Source organism: Typopeltis vanoorti, chromosome 14 (genome assembly GCF_054136105.1).
Source record: "Typopeltis vanoorti isolate ZY-2024b chromosome 14, IOZ_Tvanoo_1.0, whole genome shotgun sequence".
In the NCBI taxonomy this organism is placed as follows: Eukaryota; Metazoa; Arthropoda; class Arachnida; order Uropygi; family Thelyphonidae; genus Typopeltis; species Typopeltis vanoorti.
The window spans coordinates 97485175-97506246 of NC_143562.1; the positions used below are offsets into that span (position 1 = coordinate 97485175).

At 36.3% G+C, this 21072-nt stretch overlaps 1 protein-coding gene across 1 annotated transcript in view; it reads left to right on the forward strand.

The window, feature by feature from the left end:
- LOC150099792 (alpha-2-macroglobulin-P-like) overlaps nucleotides 1–21072 on the forward strand; it is a 524250-nt gene that overhangs the window by 489263 nt on the left and 13915 nt on the right. Inside the window, exon 31 of the mRNA XM_090403491.1 lies at nucleotides 11414–11516. Within this exon, the coding sequence (XP_090259617.1) occupies nucleotides 11414–11516 (103 nt within the window). The remainder of the gene's footprint in view (nucleotides 1–11413; nucleotides 11517–21072) is intronic.

Below are 21072 nucleotides of genomic sequence, written 5' to 3' on the forward strand. Positions count from 1 at the left end.
GACAGTCATTAGCTTCCTGTTCCATTGTGAAGTGGATTTTAGGGTGTTGGCTGTTTAAATGCACTAAAAATGTGTCTGGAGCATGTGGCCAAACAGCGAACACATCAACACAGCGTAGCTGTATCCATAGCTGTGCTTTATGTAGAAATTGGCTAAGGGCAGGGGGCATTGCTGTCCCATTTAATTGTTTGCTTTTCTTCCCTTTCCATGTAAAATAACTTGCATGTACTGTAAATGTAAATATGTAATTCAAATATATCAGGGGGGAAATGTGACTTAATCAAAGGTTTCAATTAATGGTACATTTGTAAATATTGAAGTGATATCAAAATTAATCATTACATCTTAACTTTTTAAGATATGTTGTTCTAAAATGCTTTTTAGGTCAAAAGAAGGTGAATTATTTGTGAGGTTGGCTAGTAATTTAGCTAAATGTTTAGCAAGTTTGTATGTGGGGTTGTTTGTACTATCCACAATAAGGCATAGGGGTGTACCTTGTTTGTGAATTTTAGGTGCTCCATATATTCTGTATGTTTGCTGAACATGAAAAGGCTTGAGTTTGTTAACTGTTTCTTTTGGCTAGGAAGTGGTTTTTTCAATAATTTGCAAACTTTATTCTTTTGAGAGTTAGTGGGATCATGATCTCTAATTTGGTATGTACACTGGTCTTGTAAAAGTATGTGCATTTTGCTTTCATATTCAGTTAAATTCATCACCACAGTTGCATTACCTTTGTCTACTTTAGTTATAACAATATGGTTGTTACTGTATAGTTCTTTTAAAGCATTGATTTCCTTTTGTGGGATATTATTCTTGGGAGGCAGGTCATATATTCCTCATTCAACAGAACCATTATTTTGGCTTTTGGAACTTGCTTTGGAGTAATGGCAAAAGTATGTCCTTGGCTTAATGCATTAACAGCTTTGTCCATTAGGACTACCAATCATAAATTCACAGTGACACAATCTTGTTGTAATTGTGGTCATTTTGTAGGCTATGATGATGGAGGATTTCAAATGTTTTCCGATGCCAGTTTTTGACTTTTGTAAATTCTTTATTAACCTTTATTTATCAATGCTCTATGTGATGAACTGTGGGAAATCCATGACAGCATCTCCGACACAATAGCTAACGAAAAATCAAGTCAGAAACTGGCATCAGAAAACATTTGAAATTCTCCATCATCATAGTCTACAAAATGACTGCAATTGCAACAAGATTGCGTCATTGTGAATTTATGATTGGTATCCCTAATGGATGAAGCTGTTAATGCATTAAGTCGAGAACATAACTTTGCCATTACTCTCAGGCAAGTTCCAAAAGCCAAAATAATGGCTTTTGCTGATCAAGTAATATACAACCTACCTCCAGCAGCAACAGCCAATGACATTCATTTGGATGTGGCCAACATCCTAATTCATTCCAAGTCTCCCAAGAACAATATCCCACAAAAGGAAATCAGTGCTTTAAAAGAACTATACAGTAATAACCATACTGTTATAACTAAAGCAGATAAATAATAAATTTAGTTTAATCCTTTATCAAGTGTGAGCAAACAAAGTTTACGCCTGAAAATATCTTCAGGACTGGGATAAGGTAGTACAACTCATAGCAAAGGTGGACCGAGCTGACATCACTCCTATCTAAGTATCTCCTTGCAGATATGTATAATGTTATGCATTAAGGGAAGGGCCACTGCCCAGACTAGTTTCGACCTTTATTGAGGTCTCTTCAGTGGGAGCCAGGCCCAAAAGTCGAGATACCAGGCAGAAGCAATGCCGAGGTCATCTTTACCTATAGGAGTTGCCAAAAGGTGTGCCACCTTTTTTATTAAATTACTCTGGATTTAGAGAAAGATGTTGAAAGTTTATTTTTCACTTGGTTAGACTGTAATAAATTTAGTTTAATCCTTTATCCAAGTGTGAGCAAACAAAGTTTGCGCCTGAAAATATCTTCAGGACTGGGAACTTTGGCAACTCCTATAGGTAAAGATGACCTCGGCATTGCTTCTGCCTGGTATCTCGACTTCTGGGCCTGGCTTCCACTGAAGAGGCCTCAATCTCTTCAGTGAGGTCTAGTCTGGGTAGTGGCCCTTCCCTTAATGCATAACATTATACATATCTGCAAGGAGATGTGTTTTGCATTATGGGAGATACTGAGATAGGAGTGTTGTTAGCTTGGTCCACCTTTGCTACACGTCCTGAAGATATTTTCAGGCGCAAACTTTGTTTGCTCACACTTGGATAAAGGATTAAACTAAATTTATTATAAAGCAGATAAAGGTAATGCAACTGTGTGAAGTGGTATCCAAGACCATGCCTTGGATACCACTTCACACAGAATCAGTTGGCTTTCCTGAAGTTCCATCTGGGGTGGGAAATAGATTTAATCCAAAGAATAGCAGTGCCAGTCTCCAGTATTATGAAGACTATGTTGAAAGGTTCCTAAGACTTTCCTTGTGATCGGAAGAGGATGACCTTCATTATCACGGGACATAAAGCTTAAATATGCATATATGTAAATAACAATATAACTTCTAAATTCAAAATATTCAGAAAAACCCTGTAAAATCAAATAAATTTATTATGCGAGTGATTTACATAATCTCCGTTATTGATGGTAGTTAAGCATTTCCTGTAGAGTGGGAAATGCTTAACTGGTTCTTTCTGAGGGAATGCAATCAAATCTGGAGGGCTAACACCATGACTGTAATGGGGAAAAGCACACAAAATTCATACATTTCTGTTAAGATCATATATTTCATGTGAAACAAGTGCCTTGCATTATCAAAGAGAATGAAGACTCAAGTCTTTTGCAAATTTTCGGCAACAGATCTTGCAGAAAGTTTTGGTAGCAGTATGCCTGCTGCAGCTGACTCTGGAAGTCTTTTATCACTTCATTCTTGTGATAAGCCACTATCATCATGGAATTATCAAAGGGTGCCTAAAGGAAACTATATCTGACTGCATCACCAGAGACAAGAAATTAATAGCATGGAAGTTAAATAAATGAATAATATTTTAGAGCAACAGCTGCATAAAAAGAAGATATTGTATATGTGATATCATGAGAAAAGTGATGACGAAACGGCAGGCTAGGAGAGTCATGTAACGGCAAGGAAAGCAAAATCAAATTATGAAAATAAGCAGAACAGGCCAAAGGATATCCAAGAAAGAATTTTATTATTATTATTACGTGACACCTCCAAGGAGGTCACCCTACTCTACAACTCTCCGTCTCCACTAACTACATCTACAATCACCACCACACTAGTATTTTTATAGACAATCATAAATATCCATGCCAGGATTCGAACCTGCAGTCTTTTCGCTGGAAAGCGAATACGCTAACCACTCGGCCAACACTATGTAATAGGAAGAATGGCCTTATTTCAGAAACAGTTCCACTTGTTGATTGCTTCTGTACTACTGTATCAAGGATGTACCAGGACTGGATTAACCATAACAGACATCCAGCAGAAAGGCTCATATTGGTCAGCCTTGCGTGATTGATTCTAGAGGTGAGTGTCGGGTGTGACGTCTGGTATCTCAGCAACGACATGCATCAGTCACACAGCTCACCCACCAGTACAACAGCAGGGTAGTTTGACCCATTTCCACATGCACCATGATGAAGGCCAAGCATTGCAGACAATGCCTCACATGGGCCAAGGAAGATTGGGAAAAGGTCAACTGGAGTGATGAGTCCTGTTTCCTGCTGCACCATGCTAACGGCCAGATTCTCATTTGACATAAACAGCAGAAGCTCTATCTCCTGGTTGAACAGTTGGGGTTCAAGAGGCTGATGGAGGTGATGTTATGGTCTGGGGAGCTTTTTTTTTTTTTTTTTTTGCCTGGCACGTCCTAGGTCCATTGGTTATCATCCCATAAACACTGAATGGTGAACACTACAGGGGGGGTCTACCCTGACCACAGTGCCATCTTTCAACAGGATGATGCACCCTGTCATCAGGCTTATACAACAATCGAGTGGTTGGAGGAACACAACAAATTTGGCACATGGTCTTGGCCCCCAAACTCTCCTGACTAATCCAATTGAACATGTGTGTAGGATATACTAGAATGGGATGTGAGAACTGCTGATCCTCCTCCATTGAATGAGCATGAACTGACGGAGTTGCTGCAGTGAACTTAGGTCTAGTTACACATGGAGGATGTTGAACACCTTGTGGAATCTGTTTCTAGGTGTCTGCGAGCCATGACCACACAGAGAAGTGGACCAGTGCATTGTTAGGTGGGTGTTCCTTAAATGCAAAGTTAACTCAGTGTAGTAGGCAATGCTGTATATGTTAATGACTTCACAATTGAATGTCATTCTTGTAACATAAAGTTATTGAAAGGCAATTTAAACAAGCAACTGATCATGAGCTCTTTATAATGGATTCAGATTTCCACTAGGGAAAAAATAGTTTCTATGTACACCACTGCTGAAAATGCACCCTTTGCCCTGAGTTAAGGATGAAACAAACTATTATCTCAGAAAAAGAAGACTAGTTCTTAGGACTCACTTTTGACAGAAGCTTGCATTCTTGTATACACACATTGGTCAATTAAGGAAATGCAGAAGAGCACTGAATATCCTTTGCACTCTATCTTCTACAGAATAAATACAAAATTAATAACGGAAAAACTCACGTAAAAAGATTATTTAATAGTATAATTTTCTTTAAAATGTACCGAAGGCATCTTCAGTACATTTTAAGTTCAAATTAAACAATAACTGGCAATTCCAAAAAGCGCCACCTAAGTAGCTAGTGTAAGATAACTTTTAGAATTGTCAGTTAGTGTTTAATTTGAGCTTGAAGATCCTGTGACACATAGGAGAAAATTATACTATTAAATCTTTTTACGTGAGTTTTTCCGTTATTAATTTTGTATTTATATGTCTGCTCATGGCGTGCCATTATTAAACTTCTACAAAATAGGATGGGATGCTAATCAATGTTTCCTTGTTTCATCTTTATGGATCACAAGGAGAGGATCTTGTCCATCATCAAAATAGGTAAAAATAACTACTGATGCATTTGGATCATTACTAATTCAGTCTTTATGCAAATGGCTTGCTCTGTCACTCTATGGCTGTTGTTTAACTATGCCAAAAAAAATATTGCCTAACTGCATGGACTAGTATTTTTTACCTTACTGGAAAGTTCAATAATACACACATCAAGCTTCCATTCATACAATTGACATGAATGCTGACAACTTCACCTTCACTGAACTTGACAATATTCTTCTTTGGCAAGTTTTCACTCCATGATGTAGCCTCTCATTATACCAGTTATGGAAGTCACATACTCCATTGTTTATCTACCTGCAGCTGTTTAACACAGAGCAAGGGTACTCTGATTTCTTACCCTCTATACTTATGCTTTGAGATCCAAAACCTCTGTTGATTGTGCTGCTATTTTTCTTGACTTGGTTGTCTCCAGTCAAATTACATTTGAGCAGATCAGCATGCAATCCAGCTTATGCACATTATAAAAAAAAAAAATAAAATAAAATTTATGAGCTCTGAGTTCTTTACAGATCATATGTTCTCCTGTGTACAATCTGCATACCCAGTACTTTATGATGTTCTACAATTATTGTATCAAAGGAGCACTTAATTTTAATGTTCGACTGTGCTGGATGCATAGCCACATTGGAATCAAGGGAAATGACACTGTAGATGCAGCTACTAGGTCAGCTCATACTACAGACACTTGATAAGAGAAAAGTTAATTAATCAGTGGTAGTCTTCCCAGTAAGAGGCTCTAACAAATAAACTGCATGAGATTAAGCAATGGCAGTTTAGTCCACTTAAAAACAGAAGAGAGGTAATTATACTTGCTAGATTCTGCATAGATAACAGATGTCTTGCACATTCTTATCTGTTGAGGTTATGATCTACCCTATGTGTGAACAAAGTAACACTCATATTACTATGCCATGTTCTGGTGAAGTGCTAGTACTTCACTCAAGAGAGGAAGGTGGTTTTTTCTGATTTGGCTGAGCCATATACACTCAAACAGATCTTATGAGATTCATAAAAACTGTATGAAGTTAACTTTTAACAAGCATATGTGATCAGAAATGCAGTTTATATGTAGAGACATCATTGCTCAGGTTTTTAAAATTTGCTTTCTTGTACGTAACATGTTATGATGTTAACATGTTTTGTTAGCTTTAGTTCCTATCATCAGACCTGTACCCTGAAAATGCCAACAGCTTTAGTTGGTGAAACTAGTTGGTATTAAAATAGTTTTTTCTCAGACACTTGATCAACATTTCCCAAATTGTCAATTCACATGTTATGATGTCTATTGTGCTTATGATTATGAAATCAAATCATAAGCACAAATGTCTCATCATCCAATTTTCTATTTTGAAATTTGTCCATATTAGCCTACTTAAAATGACTACCATCCAAGAAGTTTATCTTTGTGTTTAATGCTGAATATTTTAGCTATTTCCTCATTTCACTGATTACTAATGCATGAATAACTAGTCGCTTTTAGGATTAACAAGAACTAATAGCACTTTTCTGTTGGTCAGAGATAACAATAATTGGAAACTGATATCAATAAAACTCCACTTGTGTAAATGTAGCCTTAAATGATATTTTACATCATTAGTAAACTAGTGAGTCAGAGATACCCATATGCTTGAAGCCAGATGTTATAAGATTGACTGTCTTCTTGCTTGGTCTCCTCATGTCTGAGAACTCGTGACCCTAGCTACAATGTCTCTCCATTTCTTTCTCTTTTGCTGCAGCAGTGGCCAACTCCAAAGTAAGTCCAGTGATCTTTTTAGTCTGGTCTAATCATCTTGGGCATACTCCTTTTCTTTGTCTCTCCACTTTGCCCTGGATGATAAGTTTTTCTAGGTGGTTGTTTTCACGTTTTGAAATATGACCAAAATATTTGAGAATTCTTTCGTGTACAATGTCACACAGCCACCTCTTTATTTTTAGTTGATTTATTATACTATCATTAGAACTTCTGTCCATCCAGGAGACTCAACATCCTTCTCCAGCACCACATCTCGAAGCGTTTATCTTGCTGAGTGTCCAAGATTCAGCACCATAAATGAAAAACGAAAACACCAAGCTATTAAATAAAATAAATTCCGTGTGATACAGCGTTTCCCCTTTTTACGGGAGTTCATGGTACCATCTAGTTCCCCCAAATTTTATCCGGGTTCCGGAACCAGCATAGGGTGGCGAATCAGACCTATGGCTGGGTCAGTATTCCTGACTGTAATCAGTGTGTGTCCTCGGACCAGTTTACCTGCTTGCGGGATGAAAAACACCAGATAAACTGGCGGAAAAAACCCTACTGTCCATGCCCAAGACCAGCTATGGCTTTTTATGCAGCTGTTGCTCTAAAATATTATTCATTTATTTAACTTCCATGCTATTAATTTCTTGTCTCTGGGGATGCAGTCAGATATAGTTTCCTTTAGGCACCCTTTGATAATTCCATGATGATAGTGGCTTATCACAAGAATGAAGTGATAAAAGACTTCCAGAGTCAGCTGCAGCAGGCATACTGCTACCAAAACTTTCTGCAAGATCTGTTGCCAAAAATTTGCAAAAGACTTGAGTCTTCATTCTCTTTGATAATGCAAGGCACTTGTTTCACATGAAATATATGATCTTAACAGAAAAGTATGAATTTTGTGTGCTTTTCCCCATTACAGTCATGGTGTTAGCCCTCCAGATTTGATTGCATTCCCTCAGAAAGAACCAGTTAAGCATTTCCCACTCTACGGGAAATGCTTAACTACCATCAATAACGGAGATTATGTAAATCACTCGCATAATAAATTTATTTGATTTTACAGGGTTTTTCTGAATATTTTGAATTTAGAAGTTATATTGTACTAAAACGAATAATTAATTCTGCTATAAAAGTGCATAAAATATCAATGTATATTGGCCTGTAAAAGGGATTAACCCAGATTATCGCGATGACAAAAGCGACATCAAGAGGTTGCAAGGTCATGCGATGTTAGAAAAGGCACCAAGACCAGAGGGGACAAGAATGATGTCATTTAGCTGGTGGCTAATCCCAAAAACTACTTCATAAAGGATTGGGAGTTGTATAAAGGAGGTCAGAGACAAACCAGAAAGGCTTTACCACTCTTGGCTTTTTGCTTGGGCTCACATTTGGATTTTTTTCGTCTCCCAATAGTAGGTTTCCAATGCATGTTTAGAAGAGGCTGTATTTCCTGATGATGATTCCAAGGAAGCAAGGACATACGCTATGAGAGCGTAGGTAGCCGCAGACTTCGTAGTGTCTACGGAAATTCCCCAGCATCCTGTTTTTGGGTGATTATAGCTGCTTGGATGATCCTGGCAGTCCTAATACAGAAGTTTCTGGGAAAGTTTTTTTTTGAGGAAATTTCAACAAAAAAAAGCTTTCCCTTAGGTTAGTACAAGGACAAAGTCAAAGATGACGACAAAAAACTTCTTCTTCTTTGAGTGCATCTCCTATCGGAGGTCGTGACCACCTTGGCAAATTTTGAGCTATTCTGAGCAGTCTCTCAGAGTTCATACCAGTCCACTGTCTGATATCTGCCAGCCAAGATTTTCTTTGTCTTCCTTGTCCTCTTCTTCCATTTTATAATCAATTGAAGTATCTTATATTTTTCATTACGAAGTAGGTGACCAAGATATACGGTTTTCCTTCTTTTTATGGTATCTAAAAGTTCACGTGATTTCTCCATTTGTTCCAGTACTTCCTGATTGGACGTTTTTGCTGTCCATGGGATTTTTAACATTCGTCTGTATAACCACATCGCAAAGGCTTCAAGTCTTTTTATTGATGTTGTCCTCAAGGTCCAAGTTTCTGCACCGTACAGCAGTACAGACCATACATAGCGTTTAATCATGCATACTCTAAGCTTAAACTGCGGTTACACAGTGTTGATTTCATCAAGAGAAAATTTTTTCTTGCCATTTCAATTCTAACTTTTATTTCCATTTCTGGATTGCAATCTTCATTTAACCAGCATCCGAGATATTCAAACTTTGCCACTCTTTCTATTTGTTTCCTATTTAAAGAAAGTGCTAAATTAAGAATTGATTTCTTCCTTATGACCATGAATTTAGTTTTGGTGATATTTATTTTTAATCCCATTTTTTCACTCTCTGCATTTATTAGTTCCAAAAGATTTTGAAGATCGTGAATATTGTCAGCCAGAAGAGTTGTATCATCGGCATATCGGATGTTACTGATGATTTCACCATTTACACTAATCCCTTCCTTTCTTCCTTCCAAGACTTTTTGAAATATGGCTTCTGAGTAGATGTTAAAAAGAAGAGGTAACAGCACACATCCTTGCCTTGCTCCTCGTTTGACATTAATGGAGTCTGTAATAATGTCATCAACTTGAACAGATGCCTTTTGGTTCCATTATAAGTTTTCAATGATCCTGATGTCTTTACCATCTAATCCAATTCTTTTTAATAGTACAATCATTTTAGCATGTTGGACTTTGTCAGCTTTCTCGAAGTCGATGAAGCAAATGAATACTACCTTGTTTTGGTCAATACATTTTTGAAATAAGATCTGAGAACAGAAAAGGGCCTCTCTTGTTCCCAAGCCGAATTGGGTATCACTGATGGTGTCTTCACATTTTCTGTATATTCTTTTTTGAATTATTTTCAGAAACATTTTGAGAACGTGACTCATTAGGCTGATCATTCTATAGTCATTACAAGTTTTCGCATTTACTTTTTTAGGTAGCATGATGAAAGGTCAACTGTAACCAGTCTTGAGGGATTATGCCCGTATCATAGATCATATTAAATAGCTTTACTAATATGTTAATGTTATCACCTTCTAATAACTTTACTATTTCTGCTGGTATTCTATCTGGTCCTAGGGCTTTACCATTTTTAGCTGAGTTTAATGCACATTCCACCTCTGATTTTAGAATGCATGGACCTTCCATGTGTTCTTAAGTATTTTCTGGCTTCTGTCTGTTATCAGTAAAGAGTTCTTCTATATATTTCACCCATTCTTGTATTTTGTCATCCTTTTTGGATATAATTTCTCCCTTTTTGTTTCCATGGATACAGAATTGTTTTTTCTTATATATACCTGAGCTCTCTTTCATCTTTTTGTGTAGATTAAAATTGTCATGTTTTTCCTGTAGAATTTCTATTTCTTTACATTTTTCATTCATCCAGATTTCTTTTGCTTTTTTGATCTTGTGTTTAATAATTTTCTGAACCTCTGTATATTTTGTTGGATTATGATTTTTATATGATCTGCGTTGATCCATGAGAGAAAGAATTTCATCAGTCATCCAATCTTTCTTTTTTACTGCTCTATTAGGACATAAGGTATTGGTACATTTCTCTATGAAGACAGATTTCAATTTGTCCCACGATTCATCAACCCTATGATGTCATCATTCTTGATAAGTGCTAGCTCTTGATTCAGATCTTGACTCAATTTGCTTCTTATCTCTGTGTTTTTTAATTTTCCCAAATCAAACCTTTTTTGTTGATGTTTCTTAAGCATAGCTTTCAGTCTCTCTGCCACCAGTAGGTTATGATCAGAAGCAATATCTGCACTAGGATAGATTTTTGTACTCTTTATAGAACTTCGAAATCGTTGATTAATTAGTAAGTAATCAATTTGGTTTCTGACTATATTCCCATTATTATCCTGTGGTCGCCAAGTATACAATCTTCGAGGTGGTAGCTTAAACCATGTGTTTGTGATTATTAGCTCCTCTTCCTGGCAGAATTGAAAAAGACGGTCACCTCTTTCATTTCTTGTGCCCAGTCCATGTTCACCAACTACATCTCCACTTCTACCTTTCCCAACTTTAGCATTGAAATCACCCATGACTATGTTAATATCATGCTTTTTTGTGTTTTTCATTAGTTCTTTTAATTGATCATAAAATTCTCAGTATCACTCTTGTCAGCAGTAGGGGCATAGACTTGTATAAGATTAACATCTAGTGGTTGTCCTTTCAGTTTTAATAACATCATCCTATCTGAGTAAGGGATGAAGCTCAACAGTGACTTATTGATATCTTTGTTTATTATTATTCCAACTCCGTTTTGATGGTTGTTTTCATAACTTCCAGAGTGATACATTGTAATGTCATTGACTTGAGTTTTGCCTGATCCTTAGTTTTGACAAAAAACTAACAAAATAAAATATAAAATAATATATATTTTTACAATGGCACAGAAGACAATTATATTGTGATAAAGAAAGGTTTGGTTTAATAGGGAGTGCAGAACTTTCTAAATGACCCTCATAATAATAAATTCTGCTTGTTCATTTTAATGTAAGTTATAGTTGGGTAAGACATGGACTTATACATTCTTATGTGATATTAGAATTAGATAAGTAATGCCAGTCTTTTTTTTTTCTTTTAAGATGAAAAATGAGCAGAAATGTCTCTCTTTTATCATAATCCAAGAAATTGAAGTGGAAGACCTGTTACCTGCTATAATGAAAGTTTATGATTATTATGAACAGGGTAAGTTCAGCAAGTCATCATATATATTATTTCTTATTTGTTAAAATTTAATATCACAGCTTTAAAATGCAAATTTTTAATAATTTCATATTAACATTAAAATAATGTACAGATTCAGATTATTCATATTTGGTCTATGTATATTTAATAAACACAAAACTTATTCTTATTTAAGACCATCTGTTTAATACAACTATGTACAAGAATGCCTACTAGTTTCACTAGCTACTGTCTAGCTTTGTCAAACTAAAAAGGTGAACAAAAAAATAATAAATGCAAAAAACGAACTAATACAGAACTGTTTACAATGGTTAATACACCAAATTTAACAGCTCGCATGACAATGTGTGCATGTAGCGAGACGCTTCAGTTATTATTGTGAACACACGTTACATAGTTTTTAACATACTGTAGTTCTGCTAAACTTAATGAATTAATCAGATTTTTCCATGTCTTTTAAAACTGCTCCTTTATTTCAATTGAGGTTGTTTCCTGTTTGTAGGACCACTGCTGCTTCTTTGAATATTCTGGATCTGTAATCACCCTCTATATATGGCATTGAGCTGTTTTTCCAATCTATCATGTGGTTAGAAGTTGAGATGTGATGTGCCAAGCCTGAGGTATCTGCTCTGTTGTGAATAACATCCCCAACATGTTCCTTCTGTCTAATTTCCAGACTTCTTGAAGTTTGGCCAATGTATAGGAAAGTCCACAAGTGCATGGTATTCTATAAACACCTGCATATTTGAAAAAATGGAATGCTATCTTTAGGTGATCTTAAAATTGTCTAATGGTTGTAGTAGGTTTGAACACAACTCTGATGTTGTGTTCAAAATTACAACATCAGAGTTGTGTTCAAACCTACTACAACCATTAGACAATTTTTAAGATCACCTAAAGATAGTGTTCCATTTTTCAAATATGCACTTGTGGACTTTCCTACATTGGCCAAACTTCAAGAAACCTGGAAATTAGACAGAAGGAACACGTTCGGGATGTTAATCACAATGGAGCAGATACCTCAGGCTTGGCACATCACTTCTAAACTTCTAACCACACAACAGATTGGAAAAACAACTCAATGCCATATCCAGAATATTCAAAGCAGCAGCAGTGGTCCTACGAACAGGAAACAACCTCAACCGAAATCAAGGAGCAGTTTTAAAAGATATATGGAAAAATCTGATTAATTCATTAAGTTTAGTGGAACTACAGTATGCTAAAAACTATGTAATGCTTGAAGCATCTCGCTACATGAACACATTGTCATGCGAGCTGTTAAATTTGGTGTACTAACCATTGTAAATGGTTCTGTATTAGTTCGTTTTCTGCATTTATTATTTTTTTGTTCACCTTTTTAGTCTTGACAAAGCTAGACAGTAGGCTAGCGAAACTAGTAGGTGTTCTTGTACATAGTTGTATTAAACAGATGGTCTTATATAAGAATAAGTTTTGTGTTTATAATGTACAGATTTTATTTTAGCACACTATCAGTTTAATATACAGTAGTCTTCCCTTTATCTGTGGGTTTACTTTCCGCAGTTTCAGTTACTTGCAGTCAACCACATTCCATAAGATTTAAATTGCATGTCGTTCTGAGTAGTGCGGTGAAATCTTGTGCCGTCCTGCCCAGGATGTGAATCATCCCTTTGTCCAGTGTATCCAGACTGTACTGTATATGCTACCCACCTGTTAACCATCTTGGTTATGAGATCTACTGTCATGTGTTCAAGCAACCCTTATTTTATTACTTAATAATGGCCCCCAAAGAGAAGCCATGAAGTGTTTCCTTTTAAGTGAAAAGGTGAAAGTTCTCAACTTCATTAAAAAAAACCATATGCTGAGGTTGCTAAGATTCCATTCACATAACTTTTATTACAGTATATTCTTATAATTGTTCTATTTTATTATTAGTTATTGTAGTTAATCTCTTACTGTGCCTAATTTATAAATGAAACTTAATCATAGGTATGTATGTAGAGAAAAAAACATAATATATATATAGGGTTCAGTACTATCCACGGTTGTTTCAGGTATCCACTGGGGATCTTAGAACATATCCCCGCAGATAAGAGAAGAGTACTGTATACAGTTTAGTCAGAAATAATTTCCCTCCTTCCTAAACAGTAATATCTGAGTCTTGTCATTCTTGCCACAGTATATGCCAATATAGACTGTAACCTAATACTTGTGTAGTGATTTTTTTAAATTAAAATATGTAATTATGCATTATATGTCACATGCATCTACATAGAGATTTGATTTTCTAATAAATTTATAGCATAAAGAAATTTTTTTCCATCTTTTCATTTGAACATAAAATACTTTCCATTAACTATATTTAAATCCATCAAGAGAGTTAGTAATGTGATTGATAATATGTTGTCTACAAAGTATCTTTAAATTAACATCCAGTTTCACCATAAGCTTGTACAATACTGAAATCAAAATATTCTCAGTACAAAAATACTTGATAGTCCTTTTAATGTATTTTTAAATAAAATTTTTGCTTTAGCAGTTTTGCATATTTCTGCTCTTACACTATTTTATAAAGTGGCCAAAAAAATCCTACAGCATAGATGCAGTTCTTAAGGGCTCTAACACTTCAATGACTGATGTATTTGATAGTTTACCAACAGTTTCTTCCTTCTGTTTTGCTTCATTTTCCTTGTCCACGAGTTCCTCTTATGTGGTGTTGCTCTTTAACTCTGCATATCTTCTGAACACATTTTTATCTAAGTGTTTTTGGATGCAGCCCTTCAAACTTCCTCAGAAAATGGACATAAAGCAATTCTGGATTGTTTCAGTTTAACTGGAGTCCATATATTGGACAGGAGATGAATTTATTGAGCAATTTAATGGACCTTGCTGGTTTGATACACTATCAAATCACTCACTGTCAATCTGGAAAAATAATCTTTCTCATCATCGTAATAATAGTCTCTGTCAGTGTGTGGGAAATATCTTCAAAAACCAGCAAAATGAAAAACTACTGATTAATGTAACTTGTGTAGTTGACCAGAAAACATTTAATCATTGCTGTATAAGTGATAAGTACAGAAAAATGCATTTTTACAAAAAAGAAAAAAAGGCAACTATTTAATTTACCATTAGGAAGTGTGAAATTCATTTCAGCTTAGGTATGCTAATAAGCCTTATGCAATTAACCAAATAAATTTGTAATAGAAATATAAGAACCGTTGTGATTTTTACCCTTTCTGCAAGCATCATTCGATTAAATTTTATGGAATAATCCTTTGAATGATAGGCCCTGAAAGGTTATCACAAAAATAAAAAAAAAAGGACAGTTGTACTATTAATATTTTCATCAATAGTCAGGAGCTAAGGATGAACTTGACAAATTTATCTCCTGTTTATATATTTGTTTCACACTAAAGAAGGTAGAATGGTTTTATTTTTAGATGTCCAACATATGCAGCATACAGAAAATTACGTACATGTAATCTTGTACCACTGGCATCCAGCACAGAAAAGCAGCATCAATGCTCTGAGAGAGAGAGGGCATGTACTACATCAAATGATCAGGAGAAATAAAATCAAAAGATAATTAAAAATGGATATAATACAAGAACAAATATAGCCATCAAATAGTCAAGAAAATCATAACTGTGGAAGTTATATTACTCTCCCTTATCCCTTACACATCTTACTTGGACCTACTTACCAAGAAATTATATTCTTGTTTAATCCTTTATCCAAGTGCAAGCAAACAAAGTTTGCATATGAAGTATCTTCACGACTAGACTACTTGTATACAGAGGCTGATGACTTCAATACCAAGGATTAAACAAGAATATAATTTCCTAGCATGTGAAAATGCTTTCTACAACTATCTCTAATAATTTAAACATTAATAATAAGGTACGGCCTTGCCTACTCCCTATACAGGAATAAAAAGGCGTTAGCTGATTTTTTTTTTTTTTATATTTGTATTGCTTGTGCAGCGTGACCCATAAGTCATGGAGCATGTCTTAGAATGGGTGTGTCTTTGTGAAGCCAAAAATGGAGAGCATTTACGTGATTTGGTGTTTTATAACTAATAAAAAAAATCTGGTGATGTTAAAAACCTTATGCAGTTGCTTCACAAAGATGGGCCTTTCTATTATTCTGTATTAATTCAACCTTGTATCTCTTCTGGGTCTGGTTCCCACTGATGAGACCTCAAGAGAAGGCCAACTTATGCAGTTAACTTAGATAAGGCTAACCACCTGAGTTCCAGTCATCTCCAGATTTTAGTTTCAATTGGTCTTTTGGCTGTTCAGCTACACGAGACGTGTGAAAGAGGAAAATGGATAGCCTTTAGCTACAAGATGATATAAAAGACCTGAGGCCTTAGTTTTTCTCTCTCTCTCATGCTACTGATCTGTCTTTTCTATCTCATAATGCTACCAGGCTCTCTTGCACCCCTATACTAACTATTCTAGGCCTATGATGAACACTCCTTTATTTTTTCACCCCAATAAAGGTGAAACTGATCTGGGTGGTAACCCTTCTCATGATACATAGCAAATATACATTTCTGAAGGGAAATGTGTTTTGCATTATGAGATACTAAGGCAATTGATGCGAAGTCATCAGCCTCCACACAAAAAGTCTAGTTGTGACGTAGACTTTTTGCTTGTGCTTGGATAAAGGATTAAACAACAATATAATTTTTTATCAAGTATAATTTACTTTTTTTAACCAAGTGAAAATTTTTCTACAACTATGTAAAATGACCATTACTCAAACTGGTTTTGATTTTTATTGAAGTGAAAAAAATGAACAAATGATGATAATCATTATAGGCCAGAGTAACACACAAGATACAAGAAAGCATGTAGTTTTAAGAAAAATAGGATGATTGAGGAAAGGTCTCATCAAGGGCTAGCTATATTTTTTTTTTTTTTTTATTTTCCCCATCAGGATCATGCAGCTGAATGGCCAAAGATCAACTACAACAAAATTTGGGACAACTCAAGGTAATAAACTTAGTAAAGGTGGGTGGCCTTTACCAAGTTTATCACCTTGAGTTGTCCTTCCCAGTCATCCCTGCAGTTTAATATAAGACTACAATGGACTAAGAAGATGAAACTGTATGAGAAAACATTCATAATAGGAACAGACAGAATTTTATCTTGCCCAAAATGTGGTATTTTCTAGGATGCTTCTTTCTAAGTTAAACTGACACTCTAAACAGAATTTCCATAACACAGTGTTTAAAAGCATTTGTATGTTATATTGTCGATTTTTAAATTCCACAATGTTATGTTAATTCATTAATGAAAAACATTAAAATTCTTTTTGCATTGGTAACTGGTGGAAGATACAAAGATATATAGACAAGAAGGGCAGCTGTATTGTGTGTTCTACTGTTTCCAATCTGTAGCAGATGTCATATCTCCATTTGGTGATGTTTCTGGAATGAGCAGCAATTGACCAAAGCATTTAATGAGGACTACCTGGCCCATATCTCAGTGAAATATGCACAAGGAATTGAATAGAATTGGTATTAGTAGTCACATGCCTATACAAAAGTACAATAGTAAATAAAAGTTTCTAGTTTATGCAGTTTAACCACTACAAAACTTTTATATCTCCATTGTAGCAGGGATGGCCTCTTGTGGGAAGAGGGACGACATCAGGTAACGTTGAGCCCAGAGGGGACAATGATAGGTATAGAAGCAGTGACATTTTTATGTTCTATACTAATGCCAGGAGTATCCGAGATAAAGGAGATGAATTGGTGGCGCTGATAGCATCAACCTGGCCAAAGATTATTGGTATCTCTGAGACATGGTGGTGGAGAACTACTTATGATAAGTGATGACTTATGTCCTCTAAGAGTGGAGGCTTTGGAAGGCAGTGACACAAATGGTTTTGAAAGCATATGGCGTGAGGTAGAAGTGGGATGTTGCTATAAACCAGGGAGCACAGAGGGTGGAGACCAGGAGATGTTTAGGCAGTTGAGCTTGGCAAGTGCAAGAAGAATGATCATTATGGGAGATTTTAAATACAGCAGTATAAGCTGGCAAGAGGAAAATGCAAGTAGTAAGAAGGGGGATAGAATTTCTGGAATTCTTGAGGGACAAATGTCTTTGGCAGCATGTAATAGAGGGAACAAGAAGTTCAAGAGTTTGGGATTTGTTCATAGCATCAGAAGAGCTGATAATAAGAGAGATGACATCTCTCCCACCAGTTTGAGAGAGTGACCATGTGGTTTTGACTTGGAAGATGAACAGACATGCAGGTATCAAAGAAAAGGGAACGTATGTGGAATTATAAGGTGGGTGATTATAATAGTCTTAGGTATCAACTAGGGGCAGTTCCATGGAGGGCAGAATTGGAAGGCCAGGATATCATTAGTGCTTGGGAAATTGTGAAAGGTTATTTGTTAGCAGCAATAGTAAGCTGTATTCCACAGGTGAAGAAGCAGACACAATTTGGTGTAAAGTGGATGACAAACAATATCAAACAGGAACTGCAGTTGAAAAAGAGATTATTATTATTTTTTTTTTTTTTTTTTTTTATTATTACGGGTATCTCCATGGAGTCAGTAGACTCATCGCGGGAGACCCAAACTAGCAAAACAATATCTGTCATATCTCTTCTTGAATTCATTTACAGACGAAGAGCTCACAACTAAGTCAGGCAATGAATTCCACTCATTCACCACCCTCCAGGCAAAAAACCTTGTTCTGACACCTTTGTTAACCACACTCTTTATGGAAGAGATATAAGGAGAAGAGAAATATAAGACATAGGCCAGGAGAGTGACCAGAATGGTGAGGAAGGCAAAACTGGAATATGAGAAGAGATTGGCACTAAGATCCAAAGAAAATCCTACGAATTTTTTAGCTATGAAATGATCGCCGAAGAATGACATTGTAGGGTAAAAATGGGAATAGAGTGACTGATGCAGAGGACATAGTGGAGTTGTTCAATGAGCACTTTACTGGAGGTTTTCATACTAGAGGGATAGGGCAGGTTCAGGGTTTAGAGGTGCAAGAGGAGAGTGTATCCCAAATACTGAGTACTCTGGATACCAGTAAAGCTGTTGGACTGGATGGTATTTCACCACGGGTTTTGAGAGAATGTGCTGAAGAACTGACAGCTCTGTTGACCTGGCTTTTCAATAAAAATCTGGCTGTGGGAAAGGTATCCAGGGAATGGAAGGAAGGTAAGATAGTGCCGTTGCATAAGAGCGGTAGCAGACTGGAAGTTTCTAATTATAGGCCTGTTTGTGTGTCTTCGGTAGTTAAGGGCTTGGAGAAATTAGTGAGTGACTATATACTTGGCTTTTGACAGGGTGTCACATGATAAGCTGATATTTAAGTTGCAGCACATGAGTTTAAATAAGGTTAGTCAAATGGATTCAGGATTGGCTGACTGATAGGTATCAGAGAGTTGTGTATGGTGGGGCAATATCAAGGAAGCAGAAGGTTACAAGTGGGGTTCCATGAGCACTTAATAAGGCTCAGTACTGGGACCTGTATTGTTCAACCTTTATATCAATGATATTGTCAATGGATTGCAAGGGGACATTCAGTTGTTTGCGGATGATGTGAAGCTGGGAAGGGTTATCAGTAATAGTGCAGATGTGGCAGCCCTGCAAAAGGATTTGAATAAACTAGGCAGATGGGCAAATGAATGGGGTTGTCGGTTCAATGCTGCAAAATGTAAAGTCTTGAGGTTTGGGATCCATCAATTGGAGGAGGCAGGGGAGACAAGTGACCTGGGAGTGATGATTGATAAAAAACTGAAATGCAGGGAGAATATTGCAAAAGTGGTGAGAGTATCTCAGAGGATTGCTGCAATACTGAGAAGAATGCTGACCTGCAGAGATAAAAGAGTTATCATTCCATTGTATAAGACCCTGATCAGACCACACTTAGACTATTGTTCTCAGATTTGGTCCCCAGGATTTGAAGGGTATAAATTGACTGTGGAAAGGGTACAGAGGTGGATAACAAAGATGGTTTCATGACTGTACAATATGAGTTATGAGGATCAACTCATATTGTACAGGGAATTATGAGGGAATGTGGACTGCAGAGTTTGGTGGATAGAAGGAGAGGTGATATGATCGAGACTTTTAAACTGTTGAGAGACAGTTACAGGGTAGACACTGGAGAGTTCTTTCACTTGGTGGAATGGCAGGAAGGAGCGATGACAAGGGGCCATCCCTGGACGTTACAAAAGGAGAGGAGTGGTTGGAGTGGGAACGGTCAATGGGTTCAAGGGTTAGTATGATAAACTTTGTGTTTCCTAAACGACCTCCCACGATGAGTCTTTTTACTCCATGGAGGCCTGAATAATAATAATAATATTTCAGCATTTCTGGTCGAATATCATCTACTCCAGCTGCCTTTCCATGTTTCAAGTTTTTGTTGGATGGCTTTTTCTACCTGAAGTATTGATATGAACTCCTGTTTTCATTCATCTTAAAAATTTTCTACTACTATTCTGTCACTTGTTTTGTTCAGTCTTCCAAAGTAATTATTCCAGACATCTAGGATATACTTATCTTTAGCTTTTGTGTAACCTTTATCATCTTTGATTCCTTTTACAGTACTCTTTCCTTCGTTTCTTATTTTTTTCAATAGCTTATCGAATACTTTGTCACCTTCATGATATTTATTTTCTATGTTCTTATAGTCTTCCTATGACTTTTTAAGCTACTTTTAGACAGTTTAGCTCTCTTCATGTTTTCTGCATTTTTTTAGGGCATATGCCAACTTATTTGCTAGGAACTTTCAGTATGCTTTTTTTTGTCCAGGACTACTTCTTTAACATCATGTCTACCACAGTGTTCTTATTAAAATTATTTACAAGTGTAAATTATTTATGATCAAATTAAATTTTTGTAATTTTTTAAGACTGGAGTCTGTCTGAGACTCACTGAGTTGCAAAACACAAGTCCCAAATCTTACCTGAAACTCAATACATCAACATAATTTTATGTATTGTTCTTTATATATATATATACACCCTCTGACCAAAAAAGAAACCGAACTTTTTGAAAATAGAAGAAACTGGTGGCGCCACCTGTTGTATCTTTTTGTTATCAAAAGCAGCAACATTCATTAGTGTTGTGTCAACTGTTTATGACATTTGTTTCATTAGAAGCTGAGTTATAATGCCAAGAGTGACAGTGTGTTTTGACGAATGGTCCGTCCTCATGATATTCATGCTGTACGTGATGAATTCTCACTATCAATCGCTTCAAAACTTCGAGATAAACCTCACCATTGACCGTTTGGCCAGGCAGAATGAATTCTTTGGGGATAATGCCCCTGGAATCGTAGAAATAAATCAGCATTGTCTTTACTTTTGACTTCTCCAAGCGACTTTTTTTCGGATGCCCCTCTTCTGGTGGTCTCCACTCAGCACTCTGGTGCTTTGTTTCGGGCTCATACTCAAAACACCACATTTCGTCACCAGTAATGATCATTTCAAGGAAGTTTGAGTCCTCACAAGCAGTTTTAATGAGGTCCTTGCTGTTCCAGTGTTCAATTCGATACATTTTTTGGTCGTTGGTCAACTTGTGGAGAAC